Source organism: Molothrus aeneus, unplaced genomic scaffold, assembly GCF_037042795.1.
Source record: "Molothrus aeneus isolate 106 unplaced genomic scaffold, BPBGC_Maene_1.0 scaffold_214, whole genome shotgun sequence".
Lineage (NCBI taxonomy): Eukaryota > Metazoa > Chordata > Aves > Passeriformes > Icteridae > Molothrus > Molothrus aeneus.
Window position 1 is genome coordinate 65,240 of NW_027098878.1, and position 14,042 is coordinate 79,281.

Below are 14,042 nucleotides of genomic sequence, written 5' to 3' on the forward strand. Positions count from 1 at the left end.
CGATTCCCGGCCGCTGGCGGGGGGGGCGCTGCAGTGCGGGGGCGCGGCCGCCAGGGGGCGCTGGCGTCGTTGCGTTGCCATGGAAACCCCGCCCCCCCACATGTTGCCATGGCGACCGGGATGGAGGGCGGGGGGACCTCAAACGACCCCCGGGAACCCCCAAATTTGTCCTTGGTACCCCCAGATCTCACCCAGGGACCCTCAAAACCTCCCTGGGGTCCCCAAAACCTCACCCGGGGACCCCCCAACCTCACCAGAGACCCCCAGATTTGTCTTAGGGACCCCAAATCTCACCCAGGGACCCCCAAAACCTCCCTGGGGACCCCCCTCAATTTAGAGACCCTCAAGTCCCCACCCTGGAGCTTCCCCCCGAAACTTCCAGAAGTTTCTTGAGCCCCCCCCAAATCCCTTTTGGGGGGCTCTGGGGTTTATGGGGGGACCCAGAGGGGTCTTGGCGCTGGGAACCAGTTCCAGTCTCCTGTCAATCACCGCCCCTCAGCCAATAGGAGCGCGGAGCGCCTCCGTCAGTCGCGCCTTTCAGCCAATAGGAGAGCGGAGCGCCTCCGCTGGTCCCGCCCCCCCCCCGACCGCGAGCGTCGGACGGGACCGAAACGTCTCGGAATGAGCCAAAATCACCTGGGAATGACCCAAAATCCCTTCGGAATGACCCGAAACCTCCTCGGCAATGCTCAAATCCCTTTGGATGGACCCTAAATCCCCTCGGAAGGGTCCAAAACTCCTTGGAAGGGTCTAAAATTCCCTTGGAAGGCTCCTATCCTTTGATAGGATCCAAAATCCCCTTGAAATGATCCCAAATCCCTTTGAATGGATCCAAAACCCTTTGAAAAGATCCCAAATCCCCTTGAGAGGATCCCAAACCCCCTTGAAGGATTACAGCCCTCACACCCCCCATTCTCCCTGTACCTCCCATAGGCCCCATAGCCCCCAAATCCTCCATATTCCCTATAGGCTCCCTACACCCCATAGCCCCCATAGCCCCCCCTATAGACCCCATATTCCCCATACCCCCCATTCCCCCAATCGCCCCACACCCCCTATAACCCCCATACCCCCTATACCCCCTATAGACCCCATAGCCCTCATATCCCCCAAATCCTCCGTATTCCCTATAGCCCCCATAACCCCTACTGACCCCACATCCCCTATACCCCCATAGCCCCCATTCCCCCATTCCCCCCACAGCCCCTATAGCCCCCACATCCCCCCCTATACCCCCCATAGCCCCCATAGCCCCCCTATAACCCCCCTATAGCTCCCCCTGCCCCCCATATCCCCCCCAAAGCCCCCCATAGCCCCCCGTAGCCCCGCCCCCTGCCCAAGCCCCGCCCCCCTCTCGCCCCCTGTCGGCCGCGCATGCGCACTGCGCCGGGCCCATCCCGCGGCCGCGGACCCGCAGGTACCGGAGGGGGGGGAGGCGGGGGGGGGGGGGGGATAACCGGAATTTGGGGAGGGGTCGGTGCCGGTACCAGCCCAGGGGGGTGCGGGGGTGGGGGGGGATTCGGTCCCGGTGTCCCCCGGTCCTTCAGCCCCGGCCCCGCCCCGGCCCCGCCATCCCCGGCCTTGCTCCCTGCGCATCCCTGGGGCCCGGCCCGGCCCCGCTCCCGGCGCATCCCGGAGCCCCCTCCCCATTTTCGGGGACCCCTCCCCATTCTCGGGGACCCCCAGCCAGGCCCCGCGTTCATCCCGGTGCCCCCATCCCCATCCCGGTCCCTCCCTGCATCCCGGTCCTCGCCTGCATCCCGGGGCCCCCTCCCCATCCCGGTCCCCTCCTCATCCCCGGGGACCCCTCCCCATTCTCGGAGCCCCCTCCCCATTTTTGGGGCACACATCCGCATTGCCGGGGACCCCTCCCCATCCCGGTCCCTCCCAGTATCCCGATTTCCCCCGGTACCCCGGAGCCCCATTCCCGGAGCCCCCTCCCCAATCCCAATTTCCCCCTTCCCCATTCCCGGAGCCCCCTCCCCATTCCCGGTCCCCTGTTCCAGTCCCGGAGCCCCCTCCCCATTCCCGGAGCCCCCTCCTCAATCCCGGAGCCCCCTCCTCAATCCCAATCCCGAAGCCCCCTCCCCATTCCTGGAGCCCCCTCCCCATTCCCGGTCCCCTATTCCAGTCGGGAGCCCCCTCCCCACTCCCAGAGCCCCCTCCCCATTCTTGGAGCCCCCTCCTCAGTCCCAATCCCGGATCCCCCTCCCCATTCCCGGAGCCCCCTCCTCAATCCCAATCCCGAAGCCCCCTCCCCATTCCCGGTCCCCTATTCCAGTCCCGGATCCCCCTCCCCATTCCCGGAGCCCCCTCCCCATTCCCGGAGCCCCCTCCCCATTCCCATCCCCTCACCCCCATCACCCCAAGGGGGGGGGGATCCCAGCCCCCCAAAACCCCCCCAAACCCCCCCAAACCCCCCGTCCCCTCCCCCCCCAGGCCTCGCCATGACCAAGGAGCGCGGGGGGGACCCCCCGGCGGGGGGGGCGCCGCCCCCCGACCCCCCCAGCCCCCCCAGCCCGGTGGTGGAGCGGCGCAAGAAGCCGATGGTGCACCCGGCAGCCCCCGCCCCCCTGCCCAAGGACTACGGTGAGACCCCTCCCCAAATTAAGGGAACCCCCCCTCGGGGACGGGGGGGACCCCCAAAAATGGGGGACAGGGACCCCCACAATAAGGGACCCACAGGGGATGGGGGGGACCCCAAAAATGGGACCCCCATAGGGACACGGACCCCCACAGAAAGGGACCTCCTGGGGATGGGGGACCCCCAAAAATGGGACCCCACAGGGGATGGGAACCCCAAAAATGGGACCCCACAGGGGATGGGGGGGACCCCCACAAATGGGGCCCCACAGGGGATGGGGGACCCCCACAAAAAGGGACCCCACAGGGGATGGGGGACCCCAAAAATGGGACCCCACAGAGGATGGGGGGGACCCCCACAAATGGGGCCCCACAGGGGATGGGGGTATCCCCAAAAATGGGACCCCCCTGAGGATGGGGACCCCACAGGTGACACAGACCGCCCCCCGAAAAAAAAGAACCCCTCAAGGGACAGGGACCCCCTCAGGGCACAAAGAACCCCCAAAAAATGCCCCAAAATGGCTCTGGGTGGGTTCTGTGCTCACTACCCTGGCTCTGACGGTTTCGGGGTGTGACCCCCCCAAAAAGGGACAAAAAGGGACCCCCCCAAGTGCCAACGACCCCCACAAGCTACAACGCCCCCCTCAGGGCACAAAGGACCCCCCAAAAATGCCCCAAAATGGCTCTGGGTGGGTTCCTTTTCTCACTACCCCTGGTCTGATGGTTTCGGGGTGTGACCCCCCCAAAAAGGGACAAAAAGGGACCCCCCCAAGCAACAACGCCCCCCACAAGCAACAATGCCCCCCCTAGGCCCCAAAGGACCCCATGGGACCCCCCAAAAATGCCCCAAAATGGCTCTGGGTGGGTTCTGTGCTCACTACCCCGGCTCTGACGGTTTCGGGGTGTCCCCCCCGGTGTCCCCCCGGCCCAGCCTTCACCTTTTTCGACCCCAACGACGCGGCGTGCCGGGAGATCCTGCTGGACCCGCGCACCTCGGTGCCGCAGCTCTTCGCCATCCTGCGCCAGTGGGTGCCGCAGGTGCAGCACAGCGTGGACATCATCGGCAACGAGGTGGGGAACTGGGGGCGGGGGGCGTCTGGGGAGGGGTCCTCGGGGGGGTTTGGGGGGGGTTTGTGGGGGTTTGTGGGGGGTTATGAGGGAGTTTGGGGCATTAATGAGGGAGTTTGGGTCAGTTTGGGGCGGGTTATGAGGGAGTTTGGGGGGTTATGAGGGAGTTTGGGGTGGTTTGGGGGGTTATGAGGGAATTTGGGGCGGTTATGAGGGAGTTTGGGTCGGTTTGGGGGAGGTTATGAGGGAGTTTGGGGGGTTTGGGGAGGTTATGAGGGATTTTTGGGTGGTTATGAGGGAATTTGGGTCGGTTTGGGGAGGTTATGGGGAATTTTGGGGGTTTTGGGGGGGTTGTGAGGGATTTTGGGGGGGTTATGAGGTAGTTTGGGGTGGTTTGGGGAGGTTATGAGGGACTTTGAGGGGGTTATGAGGGTCTTTGGGGAGGTTTTGAGGGACTTTGTGGTGGTTTGGGGGGGGTTATGAGGGAGTTTGGGGGGTTTGGGGGGGTTATGAGGGAGTTTGGGTTGGTCCTGGGGGGGTTATGAGGGAGTTTTGGGTGGTTTGGGGGTGTTAGGATGGATTTTGGGGGGTTATGAGGGGGTTTAAGGGGATTCTGGGGGAGTTTGGGGGGGTTTGGGGGGCTCGGTGTCCCTGGGGTGTCCCCGGGGTGTCCCTGGTGGCGCTGGTGACCCCGTGACGTCCCCGTGTCCCCGCAGATCCTGCGCCGCGGGTGCCACGTGGACGACAGGGACGGACTGACGGACATGACCCTGCTGCACTACGCCTGCAAGGCCGGGGCGCACGGCGTGGGTGGGTGACAGGGACGGGGACGGGGACGGGGCCACTCCTGTCCCCAAGGTGTCCCCAATGTCCCCAAATGTCCCCAATGTCCCCATCACCCCCAATGTCCCCAGATGTCCCCAAATGTCCTCAATGTCCCCAATCCCCCCGGTGCCCCCAATGTCCGTCTGTCCCACAGGTGACCCCACGGCCACTGTCCGTCTGTCCCAGTGGCGTTTCCCCAGTGTCCCCAATGTCCCCAATGTCCCCATCACCCCCAATGTCCCCAGATGTCCCCGATGTCCCCAACGTCCCCAATCCCCCTAACGCCCCCCAGTGTCCCCAGTGTCCCCAGTGCTGTCCGTCTGTCCTGCAGGTGACCCCATGGCCACTGTCCGTCTGTCCCAGTGGCGTTTCCCCAACGTCCCCAACGTCCCCATCACCCCCAACTCCCCCAATCCCCCCAACGTCCCCAATGTCCCCAGTGTCCCCAACGCCCCCAGCGCCCCCAGCGCCGTCCGTCTGTCCCGCAGGTGACCCCGCGGCCGCCGTCCGTCTGTCCCAGCGGCTCCTGGCTCTGGGGGGGGACGCGGGGCTGCGCAGCCGCTGGACGCACATGAACGCGCTGCACTACGCGGCCTACTTCGATGTGCCCGAGCTGATCCGCACCCTGCTCCGGGCAGCCGCGCCCCGAGGTGAGCGCGGGCACCCCAAAATCGGGATTGGCACCCCCAGATTGGGATTGGCACCCCCAAAATCGGAACCGGCACCCCAGAATCGTGATTGGCACCCCCAAAATCAGAACCGGCACCCCAAAATCGGAACTGGCGCCCCTAAATCGTGATTGGCGCCCCAAAATCGGAACCGGCACCCCCAAATCATCATTGGTGCCCCAAAATCGGGATTGGCACCCCAAAATCGGAACTGGCGCCCCAAAATCGGAACTGGAGCCCCCAAAATCGGGATTGGCGCCCCAAAATTGGAACCGGCACCCCCAAAATCGGAACCGGCACCCCCAAATCGCGACTGCCACCCCAAAATCCCCTCCTCAGGATCCCCTCCACCCCACAGCCCGCCCCGCCCCTGATTTCCGGGATTCCCGTGCCTCAGTTTCCCATTTCGGGGTTCCCGTGCCTCAGTTTCCCATTTCGGTGCTCCCCGTGCCTCAGTTTCCCATTTCCGGGGCTCCCCGTGCCTCAGTTTCCCATTCCGGGGTTCCCGTGCCTCAGTTTCCCCCGCGTTTCCCGCAGTTCTGCACTCGACCTGCAGCGATTTCAGCCACGGCACCGCCCTGCACATCGCGGCCTCCAACCTGTGCCTGGGGGCGGTGCGCTGCCTGCTGGAGCACGGCGCCGACCCCGCCCTCAGGGTACCCAGGGGATTTAGGAGCTCCATTTGGGTCGGGGGGCCTCGGGGGTTTGGGGGAGATTTGGGGGGATTTGGGAAATTTGGGGATTTTGGGGGGATTTTGGGGATTTTGGGGCTGGGGGCGCTGCCTGCTGGAGCACGGCGCCGACCCCGCCCTCAGGGTACCCAGGGGATTTAGGAGCTCCATTTGGGTCGGGGGGCCTCGGGGGTTTGGGGGAGATTTGGGGGGATTTGGGAAATTTGGGGATTTTGGGGGGATTTTGGGGATTTTGGGGCTGGGGGCGCTGCCTGCTGGAGCACGGCGCCGACCCCGCCCTCAGGGTACCCAGGGGATTTAGGAGCTTAAATTGGGTCGGGGGGCTCCGGGGGGGCTCGGGGGTTTGGGGGAGATTTGGGTGGATTTGGGGGGATTTTGGGATGGGGCGGGGATTTGGGGGATTTGGGAGTGATCAGGGATTTGGGGGGATTTTGGGGGAGATTTGGGGATTTGGGGGTGATCAGGGATTGGGAGGGGGAGATTTGGGGGAGATTTGGGGGATTTGGGGATTTGGGGGAGATTTGGGGGATTTGGGAGTGATCAGGGATTTAGGCGGGGGTGATCAGGGATTTTGGGGGGATTTAGGGACATTTGGGGATTTGGGGGTGATCCGGGATTTTGGGGGGATTTTTGGGGGATTTGGGGGATTTGGGGGTGATCAGGGATTGGGGGGGTGAGCAGGGATTTTGGGGGGATTTGGGGGAGATTTGGGGGGGGTTGATCAGGGATTTTGGTGCCACCAAGACCCTCCGGGTACCCAAAACACCCTTGGGTTCCTCGGAGGAGCCACGGGGCCACCCGAGCCCACCAAGGGCCACCTGTGGCCACCTGAGGCCACCAAATGGGGGGGTCCTGAACAGTTTTGGGGGTCCTGGGGACACAGGGGGGGCGTTCCTGAGCAGTTTTGGTGCCACCAAACCCTCCGGGTACCCAAAACACCCTTGGGTTCCTCGGAGGAGCCACGGGGCCACCCGAGGCCACCAAGGGCCACCTGTGGCCACCAGATGGGGGGGTCCTGAGGGATTTGGGGGTCCTGAGGGATTTGGGGGTCCTGGGGACACAGTGGGTGTGATTTTGGGGATTTCTGAGGGATTTCTGAGTGATTTTGGTGCCACCAAAACCCTCCGGAGACCCAAAACACCCTTGGGTTCCTCGGAGGAGCCACGGGGCCACCCGAGGCCACCAAGGGCCGCCTGTGGCCACCTCAGGGACGCCGCCCCCGCTGTCCCCGTCCCCCTGCAGAACAGCAAGGGCCAGGTGGCGGCCGAGGTGGTGCCGGACCCCACGGACATGGCCCTGGACCGGGCGGAGGCGGCGGAGGCGGCGCGGGAGCTGCGGCGGCTGCTGCTGGACGCGGTGCCCCTGAGCTGCAGCCTGCCCCGCGTCACCCTGCCCAACTACGACAACCTGCCGGGCACACTGATGCTGCTGTGCCTGGGGCTGCAGCTGGGGGACCGGGTGCGCCTGGACAATGGCAAGGTGTGTCACTGTGTCACCTGTGTCACCTGTGTCACCATAAACCCACCCTGTGTCACCCCAAACCCGCCCCGTGTCACCCCTGTGTCACCCTGCCCAACTACGACAACCTGCCGGGGACACTGATGCTGCTGTGCCTGGGGCTGCAGCTGGGGGACAGGGTGCGCCTGGACAATGGCAAGGTGGGACACCTGTGTCACCCCTGTGTCACCTGTGTCACCATAAACCCACCCTGTGTCACCCCAAACCCGCCCCGTGTCACCCCTGTGTCACCCTGCCCAACTACGACAACCTGCCGGGCACACTGATGCTGCTGTGCCTGGGGCTGCAGCTGGGGGACAGGGTGCGCCTGGACAATGGCAAGGTGGGACACCTGTGTCACCCCTGTGTCACCTGTGTCACCATAAACCCACCCTGTGTCACCCCAAACCCGCCCCGTGTCACCCCTGTGTCACCCTGCCCAACTACGACAACCTGCCGGGCACCCTGATGCTGCTGTGCCTGGGGCTGCAGCTGGGGGACAGGGTGCGCCTGGACAATGGCAAGGTGGGACACCTGTGTCACCCCTGTGTCACCTGTGTCACCTGTGTGACCCCAAACCCGCCCCGTGTCACCCCAAACCCAGCCCATGTCATCCCCTGTGTCACCTCAGACCTACCCAGGCCATCCTCAAACACCCCCTGTGTCACCTCAATGTCACCTGTGTCACCCTCTGTGTCACCCCCTGTATCACCCCATTGTCACCTTTGCCACACCTGTGTCACCCCAATCTGTGTCACCCTAAACCCGCCCAGTGTCCCCCCCAGTGTCCCCCCCTGTGCCACCCTGGTGTCACCCCAAAGCCATGTCACTGTAAACCCGCCCTGTGTCACCCCAGCGTCACCTGTGCCACACCTGTGTCACCCCCTGTGCCACCCTAAACCCACCCTGTGTCACCCCCTGTATCACCCCAGTGTCACCTGTGCCGCACCTGTGTCACCCCCTGTGCCACCCCAGTGCCACCCCGGTGTCATCCCCAGTGTCCCCCCCCGGTGTCACCCCAAGCCGTGTGCCCCCAGTGCCACCCCGGTATCACCCCCATGTCCCCAGTGCCACCCCAGTGCCACCCCCATGTCCCCAGTGCCACCCCAGTGCCACCCCAGTGCCACCCCGGTATCACCCCCATGTCCCCAGTGCCACCCCAGTGCCACCCCCATGTCCCCAGTGCCACCCCAGTGCCACCCCAGTGCCACCCCAGTGTCACCCCCATGTCCCCAGTGCCACCCCGGTGTCCCCCAGTCCTTGTCACCCCCATGTCCCCAGTGCCACCCCGGTGCCACCCCGGTGTCACCCAATCGGTGTCCCCCCGTGTCCCCGGTGTCCCCCGGTGCCACCCCAGTCGCTGTCCCCCGTGTCCCCAGGTGGGGACGCTGCGGTTCTGCGGCACCACGGCCTTTGCCAGCGGCCAATGGGCGGGGGTGGAGCTGGACGAGCCCGAGGGGAAGAACGACGGCAGCGTGGGGGGGGTGCGCTACTTCATCTGCCCCCCCAAAACCGGTACGGGACCCCCCAACCCCGGGACCCCCCCCCAAAACCGGTACGGGACCCCCCAAACCCCGGGACCCCCCCCAAAACCGGTACGGGACCCCCCAACCCCGGGACCCCCCCCAAAACCGGTACGGGACCCCCCAACCCCGGGACCCCCCCCCAAAACGGGTACGGGACCCCCCAACCCCGGGACCCCCCCCCCAAAACCGGTATGGAACCCCCCCCAACCCCGGGACCCCCCCCAAAACCGGTACGGCATCCCCAACCCCAGGACCCCCCCCAAAGCCGGTACGGGACCCCCCCAACCCCGGGACCCCCCCCAAAACGGGTACGGGACCCCCCAACCCCGGGACCCCCCCCCCAAAACCGGTATGGGACCCCCTCCCACCGGGATCCCCCCGGGACCACCCCGGGACCCACTGGGACCCCCCCAAAAATCCCCCTGAAACTCCCCCCTGGGACCACCCCCCAAAACCGGTACGGGACCCCCCCATCCCCCCGGGACCCCCCCCAAAACCGGTACGGGACCCCCCAACCCCGGGACCCCCCGGTAGCCCCCCCGGGCCCCCCCTGGACCACCTTGGGACCCCCAGGATCCCCTTGGGGTGGGGTTGGGACCCCCAGGACACCCCTGGGACCCCCTGAGACCCTCAGGACCTCCTTGAGGTGGTTTATACTGGTTTATCCTGGCCCGTACTGGTTTATCCTGGTCCATAGTGGTCCATACTGGTTTATCCCGGTCCATACCGGTTTATCCTGGTCCATACTGGTCCATACTGGTTTATCCTGGCCCGTACTGGTTTATCCTGGTCCATAGTGGTCCATACTGGTTTATCCTGGTCCATACTGGTTTATCCTGGCCCGTACTGGTTTATCCTGGTCCATACCGGTCCATACTGGTTTATCCTGGTTTATCCTGGTCCGTACTGGTTTATCCTGGTCCATACTGGTTTATCCTGGTCCATACTGGTTTATCCTGGTCCATACTGGTTTATCCTGGTCCGTACTGGTTTATCCTGGTCCATACTGGTTTATACTGGTCCGTACTGGTCGCAGGTGTCTTCGCCTCCGTGTCCAAGATCTCCAAGGCCGAGGAGCAGCCCCCGGCGCCGTCGCCCCCCCCGAGCCCCCCGGGACCCCCGGCCCGAGCCCCCCACAAACCCCGCAAGGACAAGAGAGGTACAGGGGGGACCCCCCCACCCAAAATACTGGGGACCCCCCCCCAAAATACCTTGGACCCTCCCCAAAATCCCGCCCCCAAAAATCGAGGGACCCCCCCCCCCCCAAAATACCCCCCCCCCGCAAATATTGAGGGGATCCCCCCAAAATTCACAGAACCCCCAAAATTCAGGGGACCCACCCAAAATTCACGGGACCCTCCAAAATTGAGGGGACCCCCCCGTGTACCCCCCGAAATCCTGCAAGGGATGGGCGTGGCCGGGGTGGGTGTGGTCACTCTGGCCCCGCCCCCCAGGGTCCCGGAAGCGCGCGGGGGCGTGGCTGGGATGGGTGTGTCAGTGACGGGCGTGGCCGGGGGTGGGTGTGTCAGCGATGGGCGCGGTCGGGGTGGGTGTGTCAGCGATGGGCGCGGCCGGGGTGGGTGTGGTCACTCTGGCCCCGCCCCCCAGGCTCCCGGAAGCGCGCGGGGGCGTGGCTGGACCGCGAGGGGCGGCGCGTGGCCCCCGGGGACGCGGTGCTGGTGGCCGGGCAGCGCCAGGGCCGGGCCCGATTCTACGGCAGGACCGACTTCGCCCCCGGTGAGACGCGGACCCCCCCCCTAAATGGGACCCCTACCCACAATGGGACCCATACCCTAAATGGGACCCATACCCTAAATGGGACCCCTCCCCTAAATGGGACCCATACCCTAAATGGGACCCATACCCTAAATGGGACCCCTACCCACAGTGGGGACCCCTCCCCTAAATGGGACCCCTCCCCACAATGGGACCCCTCCCCACAATGGGACCCCTCCCCTAAATGGGACCCCTCCCCTATATGGGACCCATACCCACGGTGGGACCCCTCTCCTATATGGGACCCCTCCCCTAAATGGGACCCCAGGGTTATGACACCCCCCCAAGGATGGGACACTCCAAGACCCCCCCTGGGACCCCCACGGGTTGGGACCCCCCCAATGTACCCAATCCCCCCAATATCCCCCCAATCCCCCCGATGTCCCCGATGTCCCCAATGTCCCCCCAATGTCCCCGTGGTGTCCCCAGGGTACTGGTTCGGGGTGGAGCTGGACTCGGCCGGGGGCAAACACGACGGCTCCGTTTTCGGGGTGCGCTACTTCACCTGCCCCCCCAAACACGGCGTCTTCGCACCCCCCTCCCGCGTCCAGAGGTACCCGGGGGGGACACGGGGACACGGGGACACGGGGGACATGGGGGACGGGGGGGACACTGGGATATTGGGGGGACATGGGGACATGGGGGGGACACAGGGGACTGGGGGGACGTGGGGAAAGGGGTGACAGGGGGACAGGGGGGACATGGGGGGACATGGGGACATGGGGGGGACATGGGGACACAGGGGGGACAGGGGGACATCAGGAGGAGATGGAGACATGAGGACATGGAGAGACATGGGGGGACAGAGGGACATGGGAGGGACATGGGGGGACATGGGGGGACAGGGGGACACGGGGACAGGGGGACATGGGGGGGACAGGGGGACACATGGGGGGATGGGAGGGACACTGGGGAACAGGGGGACATGGGGGGGACATGGAGGGGACATGGAGGGACATGGGGGGACACAGGAGGGACGCTGGGGTGGGGGGGACAGTGGGGTCAAGGGAGCTCACAGGGGACACAGGAAGCTCTCAGGGGTTACGGGGAGGTCACAGAGGGGTCACAGGGGTCACGGGAAGGTCACCAGGGGTCATAGGGGACACTGTGTGACCCTCCTGTCCCCCCCCCAGGGTCGGGGGTCCCAAGGAGGAGCCTGGGGATGGCACCAACGAAAAGAAGGCAACGCCCGTCACAGGTGAGGGGCGGGGCTTGGCATTGATTGACAGGGGGATGGGGCAGGGCATGACAGTGATTGACAGGTGGGTGGGGCAGTGATTGACAGGTGGGTGTGACAACGGCAGGGGGTGGGGCAGGGCATGACAGTGATCGACCGGTGGGGCGGGGCTTGGCAGTGATTGACAGGTGGGCAGGGCAGGGCGGGGCAGTGATTGACAGGTGGGTGGGGCAGGGTTGGCGCTGCTGATTGGCTGTTGACAGTGATGTAACCGCATCCTCCTCATGTCCCATCATCCCATGTCCCCCCCATGTCCCCTCTGTGTCCCTCCCATGTCCCCCGTGTCCCTGTGTCCATGATGTCCCCGTGTCCATCCCCATGTCCCCGTGTCCATCCCCATGTCCCCACCATGTCCCCCCTATGTCCCCATGTCCCCTCTGTGTCCCTCCATGACCCCATGTCCCTGTGTCCATCCCTGTGTCCCCATGTCCCCATGTCCCCGTGTCCCCCCCATGTCCCCGTATCCCACCCATGTCCCCGTGTCCCCATGATGTCCCCCATGTCCCCCATGTCCCTGTATCCCCCCCATGTCCCCGTGTCCCCCCCATGTCCCCCATGTCCCCCCATGTCCCCATGTCCCCATGATGTCCCCCTTGTCCCCATGTCCCTGTATCCCCCCCATGTCCCCGTGTCCCCCCCATGTCCCCCATGTCCCCCCATGTCCCCATGTCCCCATGATGTCCCCCTTGTCCCCATGTCCCCGTATCCCCCCATGTCCCCGTATCCCACCCATGTCCCCCATGTCCCCCCATGTCCCCATGTCCCCATGATGTCCCCCTTGTCCCCATGTCCCTGTATCCCCCCATGTCCCCGTGTCCCCCCCTTGTCCCCGCGGTGTCCCCGCAGTGTCACAGCCCAAGCGCTTCCCGGCCGTGCGGACCCCCAAGGACATCACATCCGAGAGCTCCTTCTCCAGGTGGGGACAGCGACAGGGGACACCGGGACACCGGGACAGGGGACACCACAGGGTGGCCCTGTCCTTGCTGGGGTGGCCCTGTCCCCACGCTGTCACTGGCGGGGGCGGGGGGGGGTGTCCCCATGTCCCCATCACATTTCACTGTCCCCAGGGGATGTCCCCATGTCCCCGTGTCCCCCTGTCCCCGGGAGATGTCCCTGTCCCCATGGGGGGTGTCCCTGTCCCCAAGGGCTGTCCCCATGTCCCTGTCCCTGTCCCCATGTCCCCATGTCCCCAAGGGCTGTCCCCAGGGATGTGTCCCTGTTCCCAGATCATGTCCCTGTCCCCAAGGGCTGTCCCCATATCCCCATGTCCCCATGTCCCTGTCCCTATCCCCAGGGGGGTGTCCCTGTCCCCAAGGGCTGTCCCCATGTCCCTGTCACTGTCCCCCTGTCCCTGTCCCCAAGGGCTGTCCCCCTGTCCCCCAGGGCTGTCCCCATGTCCCTGTCCCAATGTCCCTGTCCCTGTCCCCAGGGCTGTCCCCATGTCCCTGTCCCTCTGTCCCTGTCCCTGTCCCCCAGGGCTGTCCCCATGTCCCTGTCCCAATGTCCCTGTCCCCAGGGCTGTCCCCATGTCCCTGTCACTGTCCCCATGTCCCTGTCCCCATGTCCCTGTCCCAAGGGCTCTCCCCATGTCCCTGTCCCCATTTCCCTGTCCCAAGGGCTGTCCCCATGTCCCTGTCCCTGTCCCCAGGGCTGTCCCCCTGTCCCTGTCCCCAAGGGCTGTCCCCCTGTCCCTGTCCCTGTCCCCAGGGGTGTCCCCATGTCCCTGTCCCAATTCCCTGTCCCCAAGGGCTGTCCCCCTGTCCCTGTCCCCAAGGGCTGTCCCCCTGTCCCTGTCCCTGTCCCCAGGGGTGTCCCCATGTCCCTGTCCCAATGTCCCTGTCCCAAGGGCTGTCCCCCTGTCCCTGTCCCAGGGCTGTCCCCCTGTCCCCGTCACTGTCCCCGTGCTGTCCCCAGGTTGCTCTTCTGCTGCTGGTTCCCGTGGATGCTCCGGGCCGAGATGCAATCCTAACCCCGCCCCTCCCCCACCCTCCCCGACCCCTCCCCGACCCCGCCCCTCCCCCACCCAGTGCCTTGGTGCCCCTCCCCCACGCGGGGAGACGTCATGTGACCCCCCCTGTCCCCTCCCCCATCATCCCCCTCCGGACCCCCCCCCCCCCATCCCCTCCCCCCCCCCTCCCTTCTGGAACCTTCCACACTGGGGGGGGGGGGG

At 65.6% G+C, this 14,042-nt stretch overlaps 1 protein-coding gene across 1 annotated transcript; it reads left to right on the forward strand.

Moving 5' to 3' along the window:
• Positions 1-1,367: 1,367 nt before the first annotated feature.
• Positions 1,368-13,890, forward strand: CLIP3 (CAP-Gly domain containing linker protein 3). Its single transcript, XM_066570124.1, has 14 exons — positions 1,368-1,417; positions 2,440-2,589; positions 3,515-3,654; positions 4,368-4,461; positions 4,965-5,126; positions 5,682-5,800; positions 7,079-7,315; positions 8,713-8,848; positions 9,896-10,018; positions 10,468-10,596; positions 11,065-11,188; positions 11,769-11,833; positions 12,719-12,788; positions 13,787-13,890. Exons 1-14 carry the CDS (start codon positions 1,375-1,377, stop codon positions 13,839-13,841), a joined length of 1,647 nt encoding a protein of 548 aa, XP_066426221.1. The 5' UTR covers positions 1,368-1,374; the 3' UTR covers positions 13,842-13,890.
• Positions 13,891-14,042: the final 152 nt, after the last annotated feature.